Genomic DNA, 18,215 nt, shown 5'->3' with positions numbered 1-18,215 from the left:
CTCGTCCCCCCTCCATCCCCCCATCTTACCTCCTTCCCTTCCCCACAGCACCTGTATATATGTATATATGGTTGTACATATTTATTACTCTGTTTATTTATTTATTTATTTTACTTGTACATTTCTATCCTATTTATTTTATTTTGTTGGTATGTTTGGTTCTGTTCTCTGTCTCCCCCTTTTAGACTGTGAGCCCACTGTTGGGTAGGGACTGTCTCTATGTGTTGCCAATTTGTACTTCCCAAGCGCTTAGTACAGTGCTCTGCACATAGTAAGCGCTCAATAAATACGATTGATTGATTGATTGATGACACCAGCGGAGAAGTGATTAAAAGTAGCTATTACAACATTCGTGCTCAGCAGGATTCCAACCTTCCACTATGACTCATACAAAGTCATGTGTTCAAGAAGGTGGTGATATGGAAAAAAAAAAAGGAAGTTCTTCCAAACAAGAAAAATGGTAAACCTATTAAAATTGAGAAGGCACAATCAGCCCTTCACCGGGAGTTTCTTTAACTGTATGAGCACTCAACTGAACAACCAAGTCTAGTTCTAACCCCTACTTCAAGTACAAACTGCAGTATCTGTCAGTCTCCATCTATGAATGAGAATAACATTTACCCATCTCATCAAGTCACTGTGTGAATTAGCCATTTAATGTTTGAGAAGCTCCTGCATCCCTTCAATGTGCTTCGCAATTATAGAGTCAAACTGCTACTACTTGCAATGAACAGCTAAGCATGAGGAGAGAAATTTGAGAGCTAGCTGTGTGATTTTAAAGTATCTTTTGGACTTCAGTGGATTCTGAACTACTAAACTTCCTTTATAATAGCGTTAAAGTAGTATGTGCTACTTCAAAAAATGCACAAGGCATAAAGGATTTGAATTTATTTTTGAGAAAATCCTATAAATTGGCAAAGCAGAAACTATAGGAAAACTTGGGAGCCTAATGTTAGTCCAGTAAACCAAGAGAAGCCACATGGCCTCGTAGAAAGAGTACAGAACAGGGAGTCAGAACACCTGGGTTCTATTTCCACCTGTGTCACTTGACTGCTATGTGAAGCTGGGCAAGTCATTTAATAATAATAACAATAATAATTTTTATGGTATTTGCTAAACACCTACTATTTGTCAGGAACTTTATTAAGCACTGGGGTAGGTACAAGCTAATCAGGTTGGGCACAGTCCATGTCCCACATAGGGCTCGGAGTATTAATCCCCAATTTACAGATAAGGTAACTGAGGCACAGAGAAGGTAAGTGACTTGCCCAAGGTCACACAGCATTTGTGACCAGTTTTATTTGTTAAGGACTTATTATGTGCCAAGCACTGTACTAAGCACTGGGGTAGTTACAAGGTGATCAGGTCCCACATGGGACTTGCAGTTTAAGTAGGAGGGAGAACAGGTATTGAATCTCCATTTTGCAGATAAGGAAACTGAGGCACAGAGAAGTTAAATGACTTGCCCAAGGTTATACAACAGACAAATGACAGAGCCATGATTATATCCCAGGTTCTGTGACACCCAGGCCCATGCCCTTTCCAGTAGGCCGTACTGCTTCTCTGTGCTTCAGTTTCCTCATCTCTAAGAGGAGGATTAAAATACCTGTTCTTCCTCCCCGTTAGGCTGTGAATCCTATGTGGAACACAAATTGTGCCAGATCTGGTTATGCTGTATCTCCCTAAATCAATCATATTTATTAAGCACTGTGTGCAGTGCACTCTACTAAGCACTCGGGAAAGTACAATATAACAGAGTTGGTAGACCCAGTCCCTGCCATCAACGAGCCCCCAGTGTTTAGTACAGTGCTTCTTTAGGGTACTTGATAAGTGCTTACTATGCACCAGGCACTGTACTAAGTGTCGGGGTAGATACAAGATAATCAGGTTGGACTCAGTCCTTGTTCCACATGGGGTTCACAGTCTAAGTTGGAGGGAGGAGGATTTAATCAGCCCTTAGAACAGAGCTCAGCGCTTAGAACTGTACTTCGTACATAGTAAGCACTTAAATATCATCATTATTTAATCTCCATTTTACAGATGAGGTAACTGAGGCACAAAGAAGCTAAGTAAAATACAACAGAGTTGACAGACATGGGAGAGTACAACACAGCCGGGAGACACATTCCCTCCCCACAAGGAGTTTACCGCCCCAAGTGAATAATACAGTGCTCTGCATATGGTGCTGAATAAATACCACCAATTGACTGATTCATTCATTCACTCATTCTACTCCCAGGCCTAGATGAAGAAGGGAAAATTCTTGCATGTACCACTATACTTGAGGCACTCACCAGACCCCTTAACCTGAGGACCAAGCCAAGATTTCACTGGGGCACAGCCACCCCCGCAAGCTAGAAGGCAAGCACAGGGTCGTCAGGGTCTGTCTGTCGTAGCCGGCTCAAATCAAATCAATGGGATTTTATGCAGCGCCTTCGCCGAGCTTGGGAGAGTGCAACAGTGGAAGTAAACGTCATCCCTGCCCTCAAAGATAGGAATCCTGCTGCACAGCATAATCGCCGTAACATTAAACTAGCCTTGGGTGCACTTGGGGGAAATTCCTGTAAAAAAAAAAATATCTCAATATCTCCATAACATTAAACTAGTCTTGGGTGCACTTGGGGGGAAATTCCTGTCCAAAAAAAAAAAAAAAACCCCAAACAAAACACCACCAAAATAAAAAAAAAACCTACCGAGCCCAGGCAGGCATAGCTGCCAGGATTACTTCACCACTGGCTAACGTTCAAACAGGTTATTTCCTTCTTCTGGAACTTGGCTCAGATACTGCCCGCCCATTACTTCTGGGTAGTCTTTATTTCAACAGCACTACTTGAGGCTCACTTTGTTTGTCTTGAATCATATGTTAAACAAATTGAGTCTGTCCTGTTAACTCTCAGAATGCCAGGGAATATGTCAGGTGCTGTAGTGCTTGGTGGTTAGGAGAACTGTGCGTACATGGGACACCCACAAACACTTAGGGAGATTTACACACACACACACACACACACACACACACACACACACACCCACCCCACCACACCACCACCCCCCCCATAAACTGCTTCCAAAAATCAGGATCCTGTTTTTGAATTCATGTGAATATTTACAGTAAGGGGCTACCAGGAGCTCTACAGTCACTCAGGGCAATCGACACTATCTCAAGGAAACAGCACTCTCAGGGTTTCTCTGAAAATTCTTACTCTAGCAGGTCCCTCACTCAGTCTCTTTCTAGCCTGGGCTTTAGCTTTGGTCCAATTTACCCCTTTTGGAAACTTGCATCTTTCTACAAGTGCCTAAAGAGCACAGGCTTGAGAGTCAGAGGACCTGGGTTCCAATCCCAGCTCTGCCACGTTTCTGCTGTTTGACCCCGGGCAAGTCACTTAACTTCTCTGGGCCTCAGTTCCCTCATTTGCAAAATGGGGATTCAATACCCATTTTCCCTCCTATGTAGGTTATGAGCCCCAGGTGGAACCTGATTACCTTGTACCCACCCCAGCGCTTAGTATAGTAATAACTATCACTATTATTATTATAAAATTCATTCATTTTGGAAGGTGTTCTAGAAAAACTGGGGAACCCATACTCTATTTTCTTTCATATGAAAGAAATTTTCCAAGCTGCTAGAAGAGGAAAAATAAAGAGTGCCCATTTACTCTTCCAACTTGTATTTTGGGGCATTCAACTATTATACTGTAAAATGGTACTGATAAAATGGAGAAAGATAAGGAATAATTCTCCCATACACATGCTGCAGTAACTGGAGTCAGAGAAGAGAAAAATCAAAGTTTTGCCATGGTAAAAGCTTTGGAAGTGGATTAGTTTTAAATACCCAACATTTATTTTTCCTCGACTCAAAATGATCAAGATGGTACTTATTTTTTCCATTTTCATTTAAGAAGTTACAACTCACAGCATTGGAACTGTTCTCTAGTATGGTCTATTTTTCACATCTTCTTGGGGCGGGGTGTGTGTGTGGGGAGGAGGGGGTATGCCTAGGGTTGGGGTGGGAATATGTGTGTATGTGTGGGAGTAGGTAGTATTTTTTGAGCACCTGAGTAGTTCTTTTCCTGTTTTTCTACAGGGTATGACTTTCTCTTCCAAATAGGATGTTTCTGTCCACTGCTAATAGTCTTGAACGTCAGCGTACCTCAAGTTGGAAGATATCCATCCCCATCTTCATTCTAACAATGGCACTTGCTCATTCACAATGGTGTGCCTTCATTCATTAACCCATATCCAGTTTCACCTTCCAGAAGAAAAGGAACATACTACTCTCTTTGTTTTGTCCCAGTCAAGAGATGTATTCTAGTGGAAATAGCACTGAATGGGAGTCAAGAGGCCTGGGTGGGTTACATTGGCCAAGTCATTTACCTTCTCTTTACCTCATTGGTTGCCTCATTTACGCATGAATGAAAGCCCAGGCCCTCCCTTCTTCCTTCCCTCCCTTGCCAGGTGGCTGGGTGGAGCAACAACCTAAGGAAAGCACTCCTTGAGGTCAGAGATCACTTCTACCACATCCATTATACTGTACTCTCCCAAGCTCTTAGCCCAGGGCTCTGCACACAGTAAGCAGCATGGTCTAGTGGAAAGAGTACAGGCCTGGGAATCAGAGGACCTGGGTTCTAACCCTGGCTCTGTCAACTGTTTGCTGTGTGACCTTGTCAATTCACTTAATTTCTCTGTGCCTCAGTCCTCTTGTTCTCACTCCTACTTAAACTGTGAGCCCCATGTGGGACAGGGACTCTGTCCAACCTAATTAACTTGTATCTACCCCACTGCTTAGAACAGTGTTTGACACACAGTAAGCGCTTAATACCATAAAAATTAAATACCACTGATTGATTGATGGATCAATGTAAGGGATCATTACCAGAGGGGAGGAGATCATTTTTTTTCCCCCACAGAGCCAAGTTGAAAACTATGCCTGGAAAGTCAGGCATTGACTTTGACAAACTATTGTCAATGAAATCGGAATCTTGCTTGTTCTTTAACTGCTGTAACATCTGTTTATTCTTTGGCAGTTGATTCATTCATTCATTCAATCGTATTTATTCACTCAATCGTATTTATTGAGAGCTGTGTGCAGAGCACTGTACTAAGCGCTTGGGAAGTACAAGTTGGCAACATATAGAGACGGTCCCTACCCAACAGTGGGCTCACAGTCTAGAAGGGGGAGACAGACAACAAAACATATTAACAAAATACAATAAATAGAATAAATTTATTGAGTGCTTACTGTGTGCAGAGCACTGTACTAAGAGTTTGGGATGTACAAGTTGGCAACATATAGAGACGGTCCCTACCCAACAATGGGCTCACAGTCTAGAAGCAGCGTGGCTCAGTGGAAGGAGCCCGGGCTTTGGAGTCAGGGGTCATGGGTTCGAATCCCAGCTCTGCCAATTGTCAGCTGTGTGACTTTGGGCAAATCACTTAACTTCTCTGTGCCTCAGTTCCCTCATCTGTAAAATGGGGATTAAGACTGTGAGCCCCCCGTGGGACAACCTGATCTCCTTGTAACCTCCCCAGCGCTTAGAACAGTGCTTTGCCATCATTATAGGAGGAGACAGACAACAAAACAAAACATGTGGACAAGTGTCAAGTCATCAGAATAAATAGAAGTAATAGAAGATGCACTTCATTAACAAAAATAGAATAGCGAACATGTACAAGTAAAATAAATAGAGTAATAAATCTGTACAAACATATATACAGGTGCTGTGGGGAGGGGAAGGAGGTAGGGCGGGGGGGGATGGGGAGGAGGAGAGGAAAAATGGGGCTCAGTCTGAGAAGGCCTCCTGGAGAAGGTGAACTCTCATTAGGGCTTTGAAGGGAGGAAGAGAGCTAGCTTGGCGGATGTGCGGAGGGAGGGCATTCCAGGCCAGGGGGAGGACATGGGAGTGGGGGTTGACGGTGGGACAGGCGAGAACGATTGACCAAATAATTCAATTGGCATGGGATAACTTCACTTTGAACCCAGAGTCTACCTTCTCTGACAATTTTCCTGTAAAAACTGGACCTGCCTATTTTGGATTTCATGGGTAGATGCAGGGAGCTTCAAGAATAACTCTTCTTAAGGCAATGAGGAGATACCATAGAGATAAATTAATTCTTTGAGGTAGCTAAGAACTGATTCAAACTGCTTCGGGGAACATTTCCATCACTCAGTAATCAATCAGTATTTATTGAGCGCTTAGTGTGTGCAGGGTACTGTACTAAGCACTTGGAGCTTACTGAGGAACTCTCGATTCCTCAGTTCCCTCCAATCTCTGGCAGCTCCACCAATCCCTATATTTTAAGTTCCAAAAGTGTATGTGCATAAAAGATAAAACTATTTTTTAACTGCACTGCGTAACCTAAACTCTGAAACCTGCCCAATCCTAATCAACAGAGAGGAGCAAAATTTCCCATTAAGTTTGCCCCAGGGTTCCATTTAGGAGACAGTTCAGCTGTTCTTGCTGTAGAGAAAAACGCCACAGCTTTCTTCCATTCCAAAATGGTCAAAAATTAAAGTAGATTATGCAAATGGCTCAGAGTCTTTCAAAAAAAACCCAAACTGCTCAATTTTCTTGAAAAAGAGATTTCTAGGCTTACACCACCAACTGCCTAAAATCCATCATCAGTACTTGCAGAGTCACTGATGCCCTTTTAGTTTAATTACTTTTAACATTTAATTGTCCACAGTCTTAAATAGGATCTGATTAAAAAATTTTTAAAAGAGAACAGAAAAAAAAATCCGATAAAATCGGATTTTGCACATTATACATGGGTCACCAGATTTGAAAAAACCTGTCGTTTTTTTTTTCTTTTGCTTCTGGTTCAATAACTCAGTGAGTAGACAAAAAGGCTAAAAGGTAAACAATTCCCTGCTTCCTAAACTCCTGGGATACTTGGGGAAAGAAAAATCTCTCTCTTTGAAAAGGGACAGCAATTCATTCCTTGTAGTTCACTTCCAGCAACCACGAAGTCAATACAATATTTGCTTTTCAAAATATTCAGAAGCCATTTTGACAGAATCAACTAAGCGGTTTGCCTTATAATCAATGGTATTTACTGAGCGCTTACTGTGTGCAGAGCACTGTACTAAAAGTGCTTGGAAGACTATGATACAACAGAGTTGGTAGGGGCGTTCCCAGCCTACAAGAAGCTTAGAGTCTAGAGGGGGAGAAAAATAATGAAATAAATTATGTATATGTTCATAAGTACCATAGGACTGAGGGTGGAGTGACTATCTAGTCCTTAAAGTGTACAAATCCAAGGGAAAGTGTGATGCAGAAGGGAGAGGGAAAAGGAGAAATGTGGGCTCAGTCAGGGAAGGCCTCTTGAAGGATATATGATTTTAATATGACTTTGAACGTGAGGAGAGTGGTCATCTGTCAAACATGAAGGGGGAGGGTGCTTCAAGCCAGAAGGAGGACGTGGGCAAGGGGTTGGCTGTAAGACAGACAAAAATCAAGGTACAGTGAGTAGGTTGGCATTAGGGGAGCGAAATGGGCATGTTGGGTTGAAGTAGGAAATTAGTGAAGTAATTTAGGAGGGGTCAAGGTGGTCGCTTAACAAATACCATCATTATTATTATTATTGAGGGTTTTAAAGGCAACAGTACAGAGCTTATGTTTGATAATCAAGTCAAAACTGTATGTAAAATAAGCCACATAATGAAAATTCCAAACAAAGTACAGTAATATCAAAGAGGAATGATACAGTAGCTAGAAAATATACCAGGTGTTGGAATAGCTGACAACTGAGGATACCAAAGAGCAAATATCCCACTGGGAAGCCGTATTTCCAATACCAAATGCATTAGTGGTTTATATTTTTTACCTTGAAATGTTGTATTTCACAGAAAAATAATAAGTCAAGTGCAGCATAGACTTGGGTGATGTAATTAGATGGTTATCCTGCATGGTAAAGTGATTGAGAGTTGAACATTTTAAAGTTCAGATTAAAGGGTGCTAACTAGGAGATAAATTATACAAAGCAGAGTTGTGGCCCAGGCACTTTCTCTAGGCCAAATTCCTCATTGTTCCACCACTGAATCTGTATCACCCATTTCAAACTTTCAATGGTTTCCAAATGTTTCATTAATAATAATAATAATGTTGGTATTTGTTAAGCACTTACTATGTGCCAAGCACTGCTCTAAGCGCTGGGATAGATACAAGGTAATTAGGTTGTCCCATGTGGGGCTCACAGTCTTCAACCCCATTTTATAGATAAGGTAACAGGCACAGAGAAGTTAAGCAACTTGCCCAAGGTCACACAGCTGACAAGTGGAAGAGCTGGGATTAGAACCCATGACCTCTGACTCCCAAGCCTGTGCTCTTTCCACTAAGCCACACTGCTTCATTAGCTACTTGCTTAGGAGTCATCTGAGAGTTTTGAAGTTTGACCTGGCTGCCCTATGAGTATTTGAGATATTATTATTAATAATTGCATTTATTGAGCACTTACTGCGTGTAAAGCACTGTACCGAGTGCCTGGAAAAGTACACTATAAAACATCAAACACATTGCCTGCACACAACAAGCTCACAGTCTAAAGGGGACTATCTTCCTAAGATTCCACAGTATGCCCACTCAATCGATCAATTGTATTTATTGAGCGCTTATTGTGTGCAGAGCACTGTACTAAGCGCTTGGGAAGTACAAGTTGGTAACATATAGAGACAGTCCCTACCCAACAGTGGACTCACTGTCTAGAAGGGGCCAAAAGAACTCCCCCAAAAAATGTTTTCCCCAGTTTGTGAAATCTCTTTGCAGATAATAATAATAATAATAATAATAATAATAATAATAATGATAATAGTATTTGTTTATCATTTACTATGTGCCAACCACTGTTCTAAGTGCTGGGGTAGATGCAAGGTAATCAGGTTGGACACGGTCCATGTTCCACATGGGGCTCATAGACAATCCCCATTTTACAGATGAGGGAACTGAGGCCCAGAGAAGTGACTTGCCCAAAGTCACAAAGCAGACAAGTGGTGGAGCCGGGATTAGAACCCATGTCCTCTGACTCCCAAGCCCATGCTCTGTCCACTAGGCCATGCTGTTGTGAAAGTGCTTCTTGGGGTTCAAAAATCATTACACTTGCTTGGTTCTCAAGGACACTTCACTCCATCCTCTCTCCAGTGAAGGCATTTTGGCACTGTCCATGGAAACAACAACAACAACAAAAAAAAACTCTCAACAAGTGCTGGACAACCATTGTAATCAAAATTACACACACACACTGACAGGATCATACTCTGAACCACAAATCCTCATGGCTAAGAGAAATATTACTGCTAAGACACTGTATAGTGCTGGCTGGGCTCACATAAAATTTAAAGATTCATAAAAATGTTTGCAGACTAGGGGATATTTTGTAAGGCTGAGCTAGAAGCAGCTTGGCTTAGTGGAAAGAGCCCAGGCTTGGGAGTCAGAGGTCGTGGGTTCTAAATCCCAGCTCTGCCATTTGTCAGCTGTGTGACTGTGGGCAAGTCACTTCACTTCCCTGGGCCTCAGTTACCTCATCTGTAAAGTGGGGATTAAGACTAGGAGCCCCATGTGGGACAACCTGAATACCTTGTATCTACCCCAGCGCTTAGAACAGTGCTTGGCAAATAGAAAGCACTTAAATACCATCATTATTATTAGAGAAGCAGTGTGGCTCAGTGGAAAGAGCATGGGCTTGGGAGTCAGAGGTCGTGGGTTCTAATCCCAGCTCTGCCACATGACTGCTGTGTGACCTTGGGCAAGTCACTTAACTTCTCTGAGCCTCAGCTACCTCATCTGGAAAATGGGGATTAAGACTGTGAGCCCCATGCGGGACAACCTGATCACCTTGTATCCACCACAGCACTTGGAAGAGTGCTTTAGACATAGTAAGCGCTTAACAAATGCCATCATTATTATTATTAGATGCTACCATGATTAGTCTCTCCTCACTATCCCCCATCACAGGCCTAAAAGAAACACTATCTGTCCCATACTGGCTACCTGGTTACATGTTCAGAGTAATTATCTTTAATATTCAAAGTTGATCAAATAATAATCATCATCATAATGGTATTTGTTAAGTGTTTATTGTATGTTCTAAGCACTAAGGAAGATACAAGGTAATCAGGTCAGTCACAGTTCCTGTCCCACACAAGGCTCAAGATCAAAGTAGGAGGGAGAACAGGTACTGAATCCCCATTTTACAGATGAGGTAACTGAGGCACAGAAAAGACAAGTGGCAGAGCCAGAATTAGAACCCAGGTCCTCTGACTTCCAGGCCAATGCTCTTTCCACTAGGCCACGCTGCTTCTAAGAACAAAGAACACACTGTGTGATCAGCCACCCTCCCACACACACAGTGAAGACCACTGGGCCCAAACTTCCTTCCTCATACGATAGGATGGCTTTACTTTGCAGTTGTAACTGCCACTTTCAATGCTTGGGATTGGTTTCAACACACTGTAAAAGCCTCATCTGCTTCCTTAAACACTTTCAGGAAGGAGGGTGCCCTACAAATTCTCCAAAGAACAAGGCACCAACAGACACTTCCTAAGCAAAAACTTCAGAAACCGAATTTTACCTCCTACTGAAAAATATCCTGATTCCTCCTTCCCCACCCTAGGGAGTTATTGCTCCAAATATAGACTGTAACTCAATTCTTAGGGTGCAAGAAAGAGACAAGGTGTTTATTTGAGGAATGTGTCATGTGATTAGTAATGCTTGAAAGTCTAAGTTGATTTTAAAATACCTAGGAAACAAGAGGAAAATATAAACAAAGCAAGACAATGTAAAAGGACTTTACGAAAAGATTCACTAAGTTTGGGATCATGTTTTTAAAAGACGGATTTGATATTTTCACCACTGCAGGTATTTTCACATACTATGGGCCCGCCATACTTATAATAATGACAGCATTTGTTAAGTGCTTACTATGTGCAAAGCACTGTTCTAAGCGCTGGGGGGATACAAGGTGATCAAGTTGTCCCACAGGGAGCACACAGTCTTAATCCCCATTTTACAGATGAGGTAACTGAGGCTCCGATAAGTTAAGTGACTTGCCCAAGGTCACACAGCAGACATGTGGTGGAGCCGGGATTAAAACCCATGACCTCTGACTCCAAAGCCCATGCTCCTTCCACTGAGCCACACCACATGGTTGAATTGTGATTTGGCAAATATTCAGACCTCAACTCCATAATATTGTTTTAACCATGCCAAAGACAGCATTTTAACATAAAATAATCTGAGCCCCATCATAATATTACGATTTATATCTACCAAACTAAGTATCCAAGTTTGAAACGGAACAGCTTAAACTCAAGAAGAAATCTCAAATGAGAACAATGATTCTTTATTCTTGCTCACTCAGAGATAAATCTGAACAGACATACCTAAAAATACAAAGATACAGACCAAGAGACACATAGACGAAAAGAAACAACCCAAAGACAAACAGAAAGACAGGGAGGTGGGAAGTGAAATAGAGACAGAAGTAAAACAACTGACACTGACAGAAGTATATCCATCTAGAGACAGTCATATCATACATCCAGTTAAAAGCTAGTCTTTTGATTGGTTTCATCCTAATTAATTTGTGCACACAAGTCTAACGGTTTGTAAAGGAAGTGAAACATGTCTTGCAGTATAGTTGAATAGTCTCAAGCCATTGTGATATCCCCAATTTGGCAATTCCCTTACCTCAGTAATAGAACGAGTCCATTCTATTAGATATCTTTTAGACTGTGAGCCCACTGTTGGGTAGGGACTGTCTCTATATGTTGCCAATTTGTACTTCCCAAGCGCTTAGTACAGTGCTCTGCACACAGTAAGCGCTCAATAAATACGATTGATGATGATATCTTACTGGTGCATCAGAATGACACCACGGTTCTTTATAGATTACAGGAGGAGGGTGGGATGTAGAAGAAGCAGGGGAGGAAAGAACATAGATGATGTATCTGTTTACTCGACTGAAGGAACAGAGCACCGTAATGTTCTGAGCATTCTTGCAAAGCAACACTTGTGCAAGTGGTGGTGTTTCCTTTAAATTTTAGTGGCTAGTTGTTCCTAGTGTGGGCAACAGGGCTGTCTTCAATTCAATTTTCTTTGCATATCCCCAAGTGCTAGGACAATGTAACACTCAATAGCTGATAATGGGCCAAGTTTGAAAACTTTCTGATTTGCCAATCTTTTTCCCCTAGCCATCACAAAACAAGCTTGCTATCCAAAGAGCTTCAACCATGCACCACTCTGCTTAACCAATGTCCCTGCCAGTGCAGGAATGAGAAGAGTATCACTGATCTTTTGCCCTGGGTCAAGGGGTGGCTACAAAAATGAGTCTTTATTCCCAAAAAGGGAGTGATGAGGTTTTAAAAAGATGAAGATATACTTAAGGGTATATCTTTGGAACTTTGCTTTCACCTGAAAGATGCTAAGAAGAACAGTCCAGAATAGAAGAGCCAGTGGAAGCCTGTTGGTGTAGCTGGAAATATGAAATGGCTCAGGCCAAGGTAGCAAATTTACCCAAGATGTCCACATGGAAGGTAACATCCAATATGAGAATTTCTGTCTGGGCAAGACATTGTTTAAAATTATAGTGCAGAAAAACATAGGCAGGCCTCGGATTTAAGCCACGATTGGCTACTGCCAACTACATCTTAGGGTGAAACGTTGGCGGTCAGAGCCAATCTCCGCATAGGAATGATGTTACAAATGGGAGACTGGTTTCAGAACCAAGGATGGATATCTTTTTAATCAAAGTTACCCAGAATTATGTTCTCAAAGATCATTACTATTATGGTATTTGTTAAGCACTTACTTTGTGTCAGACACCGGATAGACACAAATTAAGCAGGTTGGACACAGTCCTGGGCTCACAGTCTAAGAGGAAGGGAGCACAGGCATTGAATCTTCATTTTAGAGATGAAGGAAACTGAGGGCCAGGGAAGTGAAGTGACTTGCCCAAGGTCACAGCAGGCAAGAGGCAGAGCGGGCATTAGAACTCAGGTCTTGACCACCAAACCTGGGCTCTTTCCACTAGGCAATGCCGCTTCTCTCTTATGGATAATACAGCTACATTAAACTGATTTACATTGAGGCAGAAAGGTACAACTACAGGGTAACCAACTTTGCCTTCATTGGACATGTCAACCAATTGACCTCTAGTTTTATACTGGACAGTCCAGTTTTCAACTGGTCTGTTCCCTGCCTTGCACTGCTATGCCACCAGACATCTTCCTGCCCAGTATTTTTATTCTCAGGGTCCCTTCTGCCTTGGCTCTTGCCACCCGGTTCCACAGCTCAGAAACAATGTGTTCCCGGGGTTCTGGGAATGGTTCTGGAACAAAGGGTGCAAGGTTCTTTTTGCCCGCCACCCGCCAAGAAATATTCTGGGGAAGCATTGTGTAGATTTGGGAGTACTCTGGCAAAGTACCGCATGCAACATCACATGCATCTGGGTGTCCACTATCCACCCTAGTGTCGACCTTTCCTGGTGATTCTGCCTAGCCATCTGGTAACCCAAACCCCCACCCTCTTTAAACTTTCCCTCCCTGTCTTTTCCCTCACCCTCAACATTGCAGCTTTTAAAGTAGTTTCTCCATAGCTTCCCCCCTCTCAAATCCATCCCTGCACCCCTAAGACCACCAGCCCAACATTCCCTGGTCTCTCCCCACTCCTCCCCTACCTGGCACTGCTTTGAGGGTTGTTTTTGTTTTGTTTATTAAATAGAGAATATACATGTATCGCAGCCAGACTGGTCCCTTCCCAAGCTACAGCCCCCCGCCCCATCCCACTCCCCTGCAGGGACTGACTGCCTCAGCCACAGGGATTGGGCAGGACTGACCTGAGCAGGGGAGAAGACCAGGAAGATGACCACCACCGCCCTCCCTCTTCCCCATCCTGTTCCGGCCCAAGGCTGTGTTGTTTCCAGGGCTGCAAGCAGAGAGGGTGGAAAGGGGTGGTTGGGGAGGTGGGTGGCAGTGGTCATTCCTCTCTCAGGCCTCCTCCCCTGGACTGTCTGGCTTGGCCCTTTCCTCGTTGCTGTGGTGGTCCTGGCAGGGGGTGGGCATGGGGAGAAGAAGGAGGGGGCTGCAGTCAGAGAAGGAGCCAACCCAATCACTTGAGAAAACAAAACAAAACAAAACAAAAAAAAACACCCAACCCACCAGTGCCGGGCAGGGGGAAAGTTTACAGAGGAGCAGAGGGGAGTGCAGGGTTACCTGATCGCCAGGTGGAGTCACCAGGGAGGGTCGACACGTCCATCTTACCTCGGATGAAGTACTGTCCCGTAGGCGGTAAACGGAGCTAGTGCCATAAGGGAGGCTAGTGTCGAAAAGTCGAAACCGACGTGTTGTAAAGCTGAAATGGTGTAAATTTAGAAATGCCGTAAGTGCCGTTCATCGTAACTCGAAACATTTTAAGCCGAGGACTGCCTGTACATTATTACGTTTGTCACCCTTGATTTTTCACTGAGATGAATTAATGAGTGCCTCTTTTGAGCTCTGTACAGAGCAGTGTGCACACATATAGATGTACTTAACACACAGAGGATTGGATAAGTTTTCTTGGCTTGTAATAGATTTAGAGAGCCTTCATATTTCCCACCTAAACCACATATGGGTTGAAGTAGGGAAGAATCTATACATGGCCCCATGGACAATATATTTAGACTTTCATATACCAGTAGCAGGCAGTCAGGGTTTGCAAGTTATAAGTCTCTTCATATCAGTGGAGCTCAGTATATATACATACACACACATGTAACTCAATACTGCATTTACAGACCTTTCCAAAGCATTCAACTTCCCTGAGAATTTTCCAAGATCCTAAAGTTATTCCATGGTGCTATAGACTGTCCAGAACTGAATACACACACACACACACACACACAACAAATGCATTCATACCTGAGCTACTTTTAGGAATTCATTTTTAGGAATGTATTCACTTTACAGTTTGCATCTTGTCTAATAAAACTGGGAGATAAAAGAACATTCATGCCAGACCATCCAAGCTTGCTCCTTCCTACCATCAGTCTAGCCCAAGCCCCACACTCAACCCACTCAAGTGCCACTCTAAATGTAGTAAGTGACACGTGAAGGAGGAAAAATGTTTGCCTAATGCTGCAAGGCCATCAGATACCAAATCACAGCATATTAACAAACTCCTTTTTGCCATCACTCAAGATCTGCTGCATTTTCTGTTGACTGACAATTGAGAAGTAACAAGAACTTACTGAGGGCTCAGAAGGGTCATAGTACTTTTCTCTTGTGGTGCTTCATGATCACAAAATTATTTGCATTTTTATCAGTTATGTATCACCACAACCTGGCAGAGGGTACTGTTATTATTCCCATTATACATTTGAAGAAGCACTTACATGACAACAGAACTAGGCAGACTTTGATTTATAAATCCCTTCAGAGTGGCCAGATGAGCTAGAATTCTTGTACATGTCAGACTGAATTATTTCATGTTTTATCACTATATGAAAACTTTCTCCAAATGATGCCAAATTGAAGAATGGGTTCATTTATCCTCATTGCACAAAACTACAATTCCTATTTGAAGTTGACCTCTGTGATACTTAGGCCAGTGAGTTAGGAGATTTCATGTTTCTACAGCAACGAACCCCTCTTACACCTGACCTGCCTTAAATTAAGTCACAGGCATCTCTTCCACTTAAGGATTTGAATGGTGGAGGATTGGAGGAAGAGGGGATTCCTGGCTGCCAAGAGTAGGATCTGAGGGGTTTTTTTTTCCAATTTAAACAACAAGCTAACTTATAGGAGTATAGGAAGACAAATATTTGGTTGATTTGTCTCCTATCAGAAAAAAACTTGGGAGGAGTGCGACATATCCATTAACATCCAGTTTGGGGACATTTTGGAGGGGTAAAATACTGTGTCTTATAATCTCCCAAAAATATTTTGAAACCACATCTGGTAATAATATCGCATTATGTAGCATCCCCAACATCAATAACGATCATTTAGTAATGATGTATAACAGCTATGGAATTGTTACCCTCTCTATACTCCAACTTTTAATAGTCATTTTTCTCATCTCTAGGCTTGCGGGAGAATTTTTAAGTGTTTTCCACATATGATGTGGATGTACCTCGCCGGATCTAATAGCTAGGAGAAATCTGGATCTACAAAAAAGTAAAAGTGAGCTCCCCCACACTATAAGCTTTTGGTGGGCAGAGAACGCGCCTACCAACTCTGTTATGGGACTCTTCCAAGTGCCTAGTATGGTGTGCTGCACACAATAAGCGTTCAATAAATACCATCGACTGAATGAAAGGAGCAGAGTTGAGCCTCTAGAAAGGTAGGGAACAGAGGGGGCCGTTACATGGGCATGGCAGTTTCCACAAATTAGGATTATGTGCGAATGGGAGGGATTCAGAAGGAAAACACTAACTCCGAGTCACCTTTTAGTTGTCTGAGATAGACCAAGCTTGCTGATGTTTATACTGCTTCATACTTAAGCTCTTCGTCAGGCTCTCCTTCTCTGTAAACAGTTTTTGTTTGCCCCCTCTATTAGACTTAACTCGCTGGGGCAGGGATCACAACTACTAACTCTATTGTAACTCTCCCAAGGGTATAGGACTCTGCACCCAGTAAGTGCTCCGTAAATATTACCGATTGTCTACTAATTGAAGAGGAAGGGCGATTTCCAGTAAGTTAGGGTTGAGCGGAGGAACTCCGGAAAGCCGGCGGGACTGCTTAAATGAAGCACACCTGCGCGGCTGCCTTGTAATGGCATTCCTTTGCCCTGCTCTTTCGGTTTCACTTATTGCGTCAGGCATCCACCTCCCGCCGGGGAAGTGTTCTACAAGACAAAACCGCTGAAGTTTCAGAAGCTGCCTGGAGAGGCAACTCTTTCTCTTGCAAAGCACCCAGGGCGACGGCACGAGGCGGACAGGGCTCAAGACATCAAAAGCGGTTCTGGACTCAGACCCGTGTGGGTTGAGCACTTTGCACCTAATGGAGATCGGGACGGCAGAGAGACTTTTTCGAGGAAACAGGGAGAAGAGACGAGGAGAGAGAGGCAGGGGTCCTGCACCCCTTTGGACACCCCCCGAACATGGGTCGGAGTTACGGACAGATGCAGCGTGACTTCCCGGGACGAACCCCCGTGGCTGGGCAAGAGCAGGGAGGGTAGGAAGTGCCCTTGGCATTCCGAGGGGGAGAGAGAAGCGGGGGGGAAGAAGGTTTCCCCCTTAAACGGGCCAACTGGCTGGCACTCTCGAGTCTTGGACTCTTCGCTCAGTTCCCCGAGGCCGCAAACTGCGCTGCTGGCAGATGCGCGGGAAACGGAGAAACTTTCGGAGTGGGAAGGTTGGGACAGGGGGTGGGGGGGAGCGGGACGGGGAGGGGGAAGACTCATCTCCCCCTCCCCCTCCCTTTCCTTACCTGGGGATATACTTGGCTTCCTCTCCCAGCCGGACCTGGAAGTCCTGCCACGCCTGCCCGAGGCCCGCCGTGCCCCACGGGGCCTCCCCAGCCGTCGTCGCCTCCTCCTCCTCCCCCTCCTTCTTCTCCTCTTCATCGTAGTGGCCCTCCGCTTCTTCCTCCCTGTCCTCCTCCTCCTCCCCGTCTCCCTGATGCGGGCCGCCGACGCTCCCCAGCCCGCGTTCTAGCGTCCCGCGCCGCAGGTCGCGCCGCCGCCGCAAGTCGCGCCGCCGCCCGCGGTTGGCGCCGCGGAAGCCCCTGGCGAACTCTTGGAAGGTGATGGCCCCGTCCCGGTCTGCGTCGAGCCGCTGGAAGATCGCCTCCGCGTCGGCCGGCTGCACCCGCAGCTCCGCGCACAGGGAGCCGAACTCCTCGCGCTCCAGCCGGCCCGACCGGTTGGCGTCGCAGGCGACGAAGAGGGAGCGGAGCCGGGCCAGCTCCTCCTGCTCCGCGTCCTGCTCCATCCCTGACCGGCCGGGCGGAGAGGAGGGGGACACTGCTCTTGCACCGGTGGCAGCGCCGAAGTTGGAGGAAACGCTTCTCGCAACTTAGGAAGAAGCAGGCGACGGCGCCTAGTGCGGCAGATTTGGCTCTGGGCTGTTGCGCTCTGCAGCTCGGGACGGGAGGCTGGGGTCACCTGCGACGCCGGCGCTGCGGCCTCCGAAACTCCTCCCGCCGACGGGTCCTCCTCTTTTCTTCTCCGCTCGGCTCGCCCCGCCCCGCCTCCACCTGGCGCGCCCCTGGCTCCTCCCCTCCCCGGGGGCCGGCAGGACTTGAG

The 18,215-nt window shown here is 44.6% G+C and overlaps 1 protein-coding gene across 4 annotated transcripts in view; it reads right to left on the bottom strand.

The window, feature by feature from the left end:
- RASEF (RAS and EF-hand domain containing) overlaps positions 1-17,972 on the bottom strand; it is an 82,104-nt gene extending 64,132 nt beyond the window's left edge. For 2 of the 4 annotated variants that reach the window (XM_038769908.1, XM_038769909.1), the window contains exons 1-2: positions 17,399-17,564; positions 14,249-14,339 (exon numbers count right to left, since the gene is read on the bottom strand). In XM_038769908.1, coding sequence (XP_038625836.1) covers positions 14,249-14,339; positions 17,399-17,534 — 227 coding nt within the window. In that variant the 5' untranslated portion in view covers positions 17,535-17,564. Of the gene's footprint in view, positions 1-14,248; positions 14,340-17,398 lie in introns of all 4 variants that reach the window. The other 2 variants (XM_038769906.1, XM_038769907.1) reach the window with 1 other exon arrangement.
- Between the last annotated feature and the right edge of the window lie 243 nt (positions 17,973-18,215).

This window comes from Tachyglossus aculeatus, chromosome X4 (assembly GCF_015852505.1).
Source record: "Tachyglossus aculeatus isolate mTacAcu1 chromosome X4, mTacAcu1.pri, whole genome shotgun sequence".
Lineage (NCBI taxonomy): Eukaryota > Metazoa > Chordata > Mammalia > Monotremata > Tachyglossidae > Tachyglossus > Tachyglossus aculeatus.
Note: the sequence above shows the minus strand (reverse complement) of the source record. Positions and strands in the feature narration are given on the sequence as shown.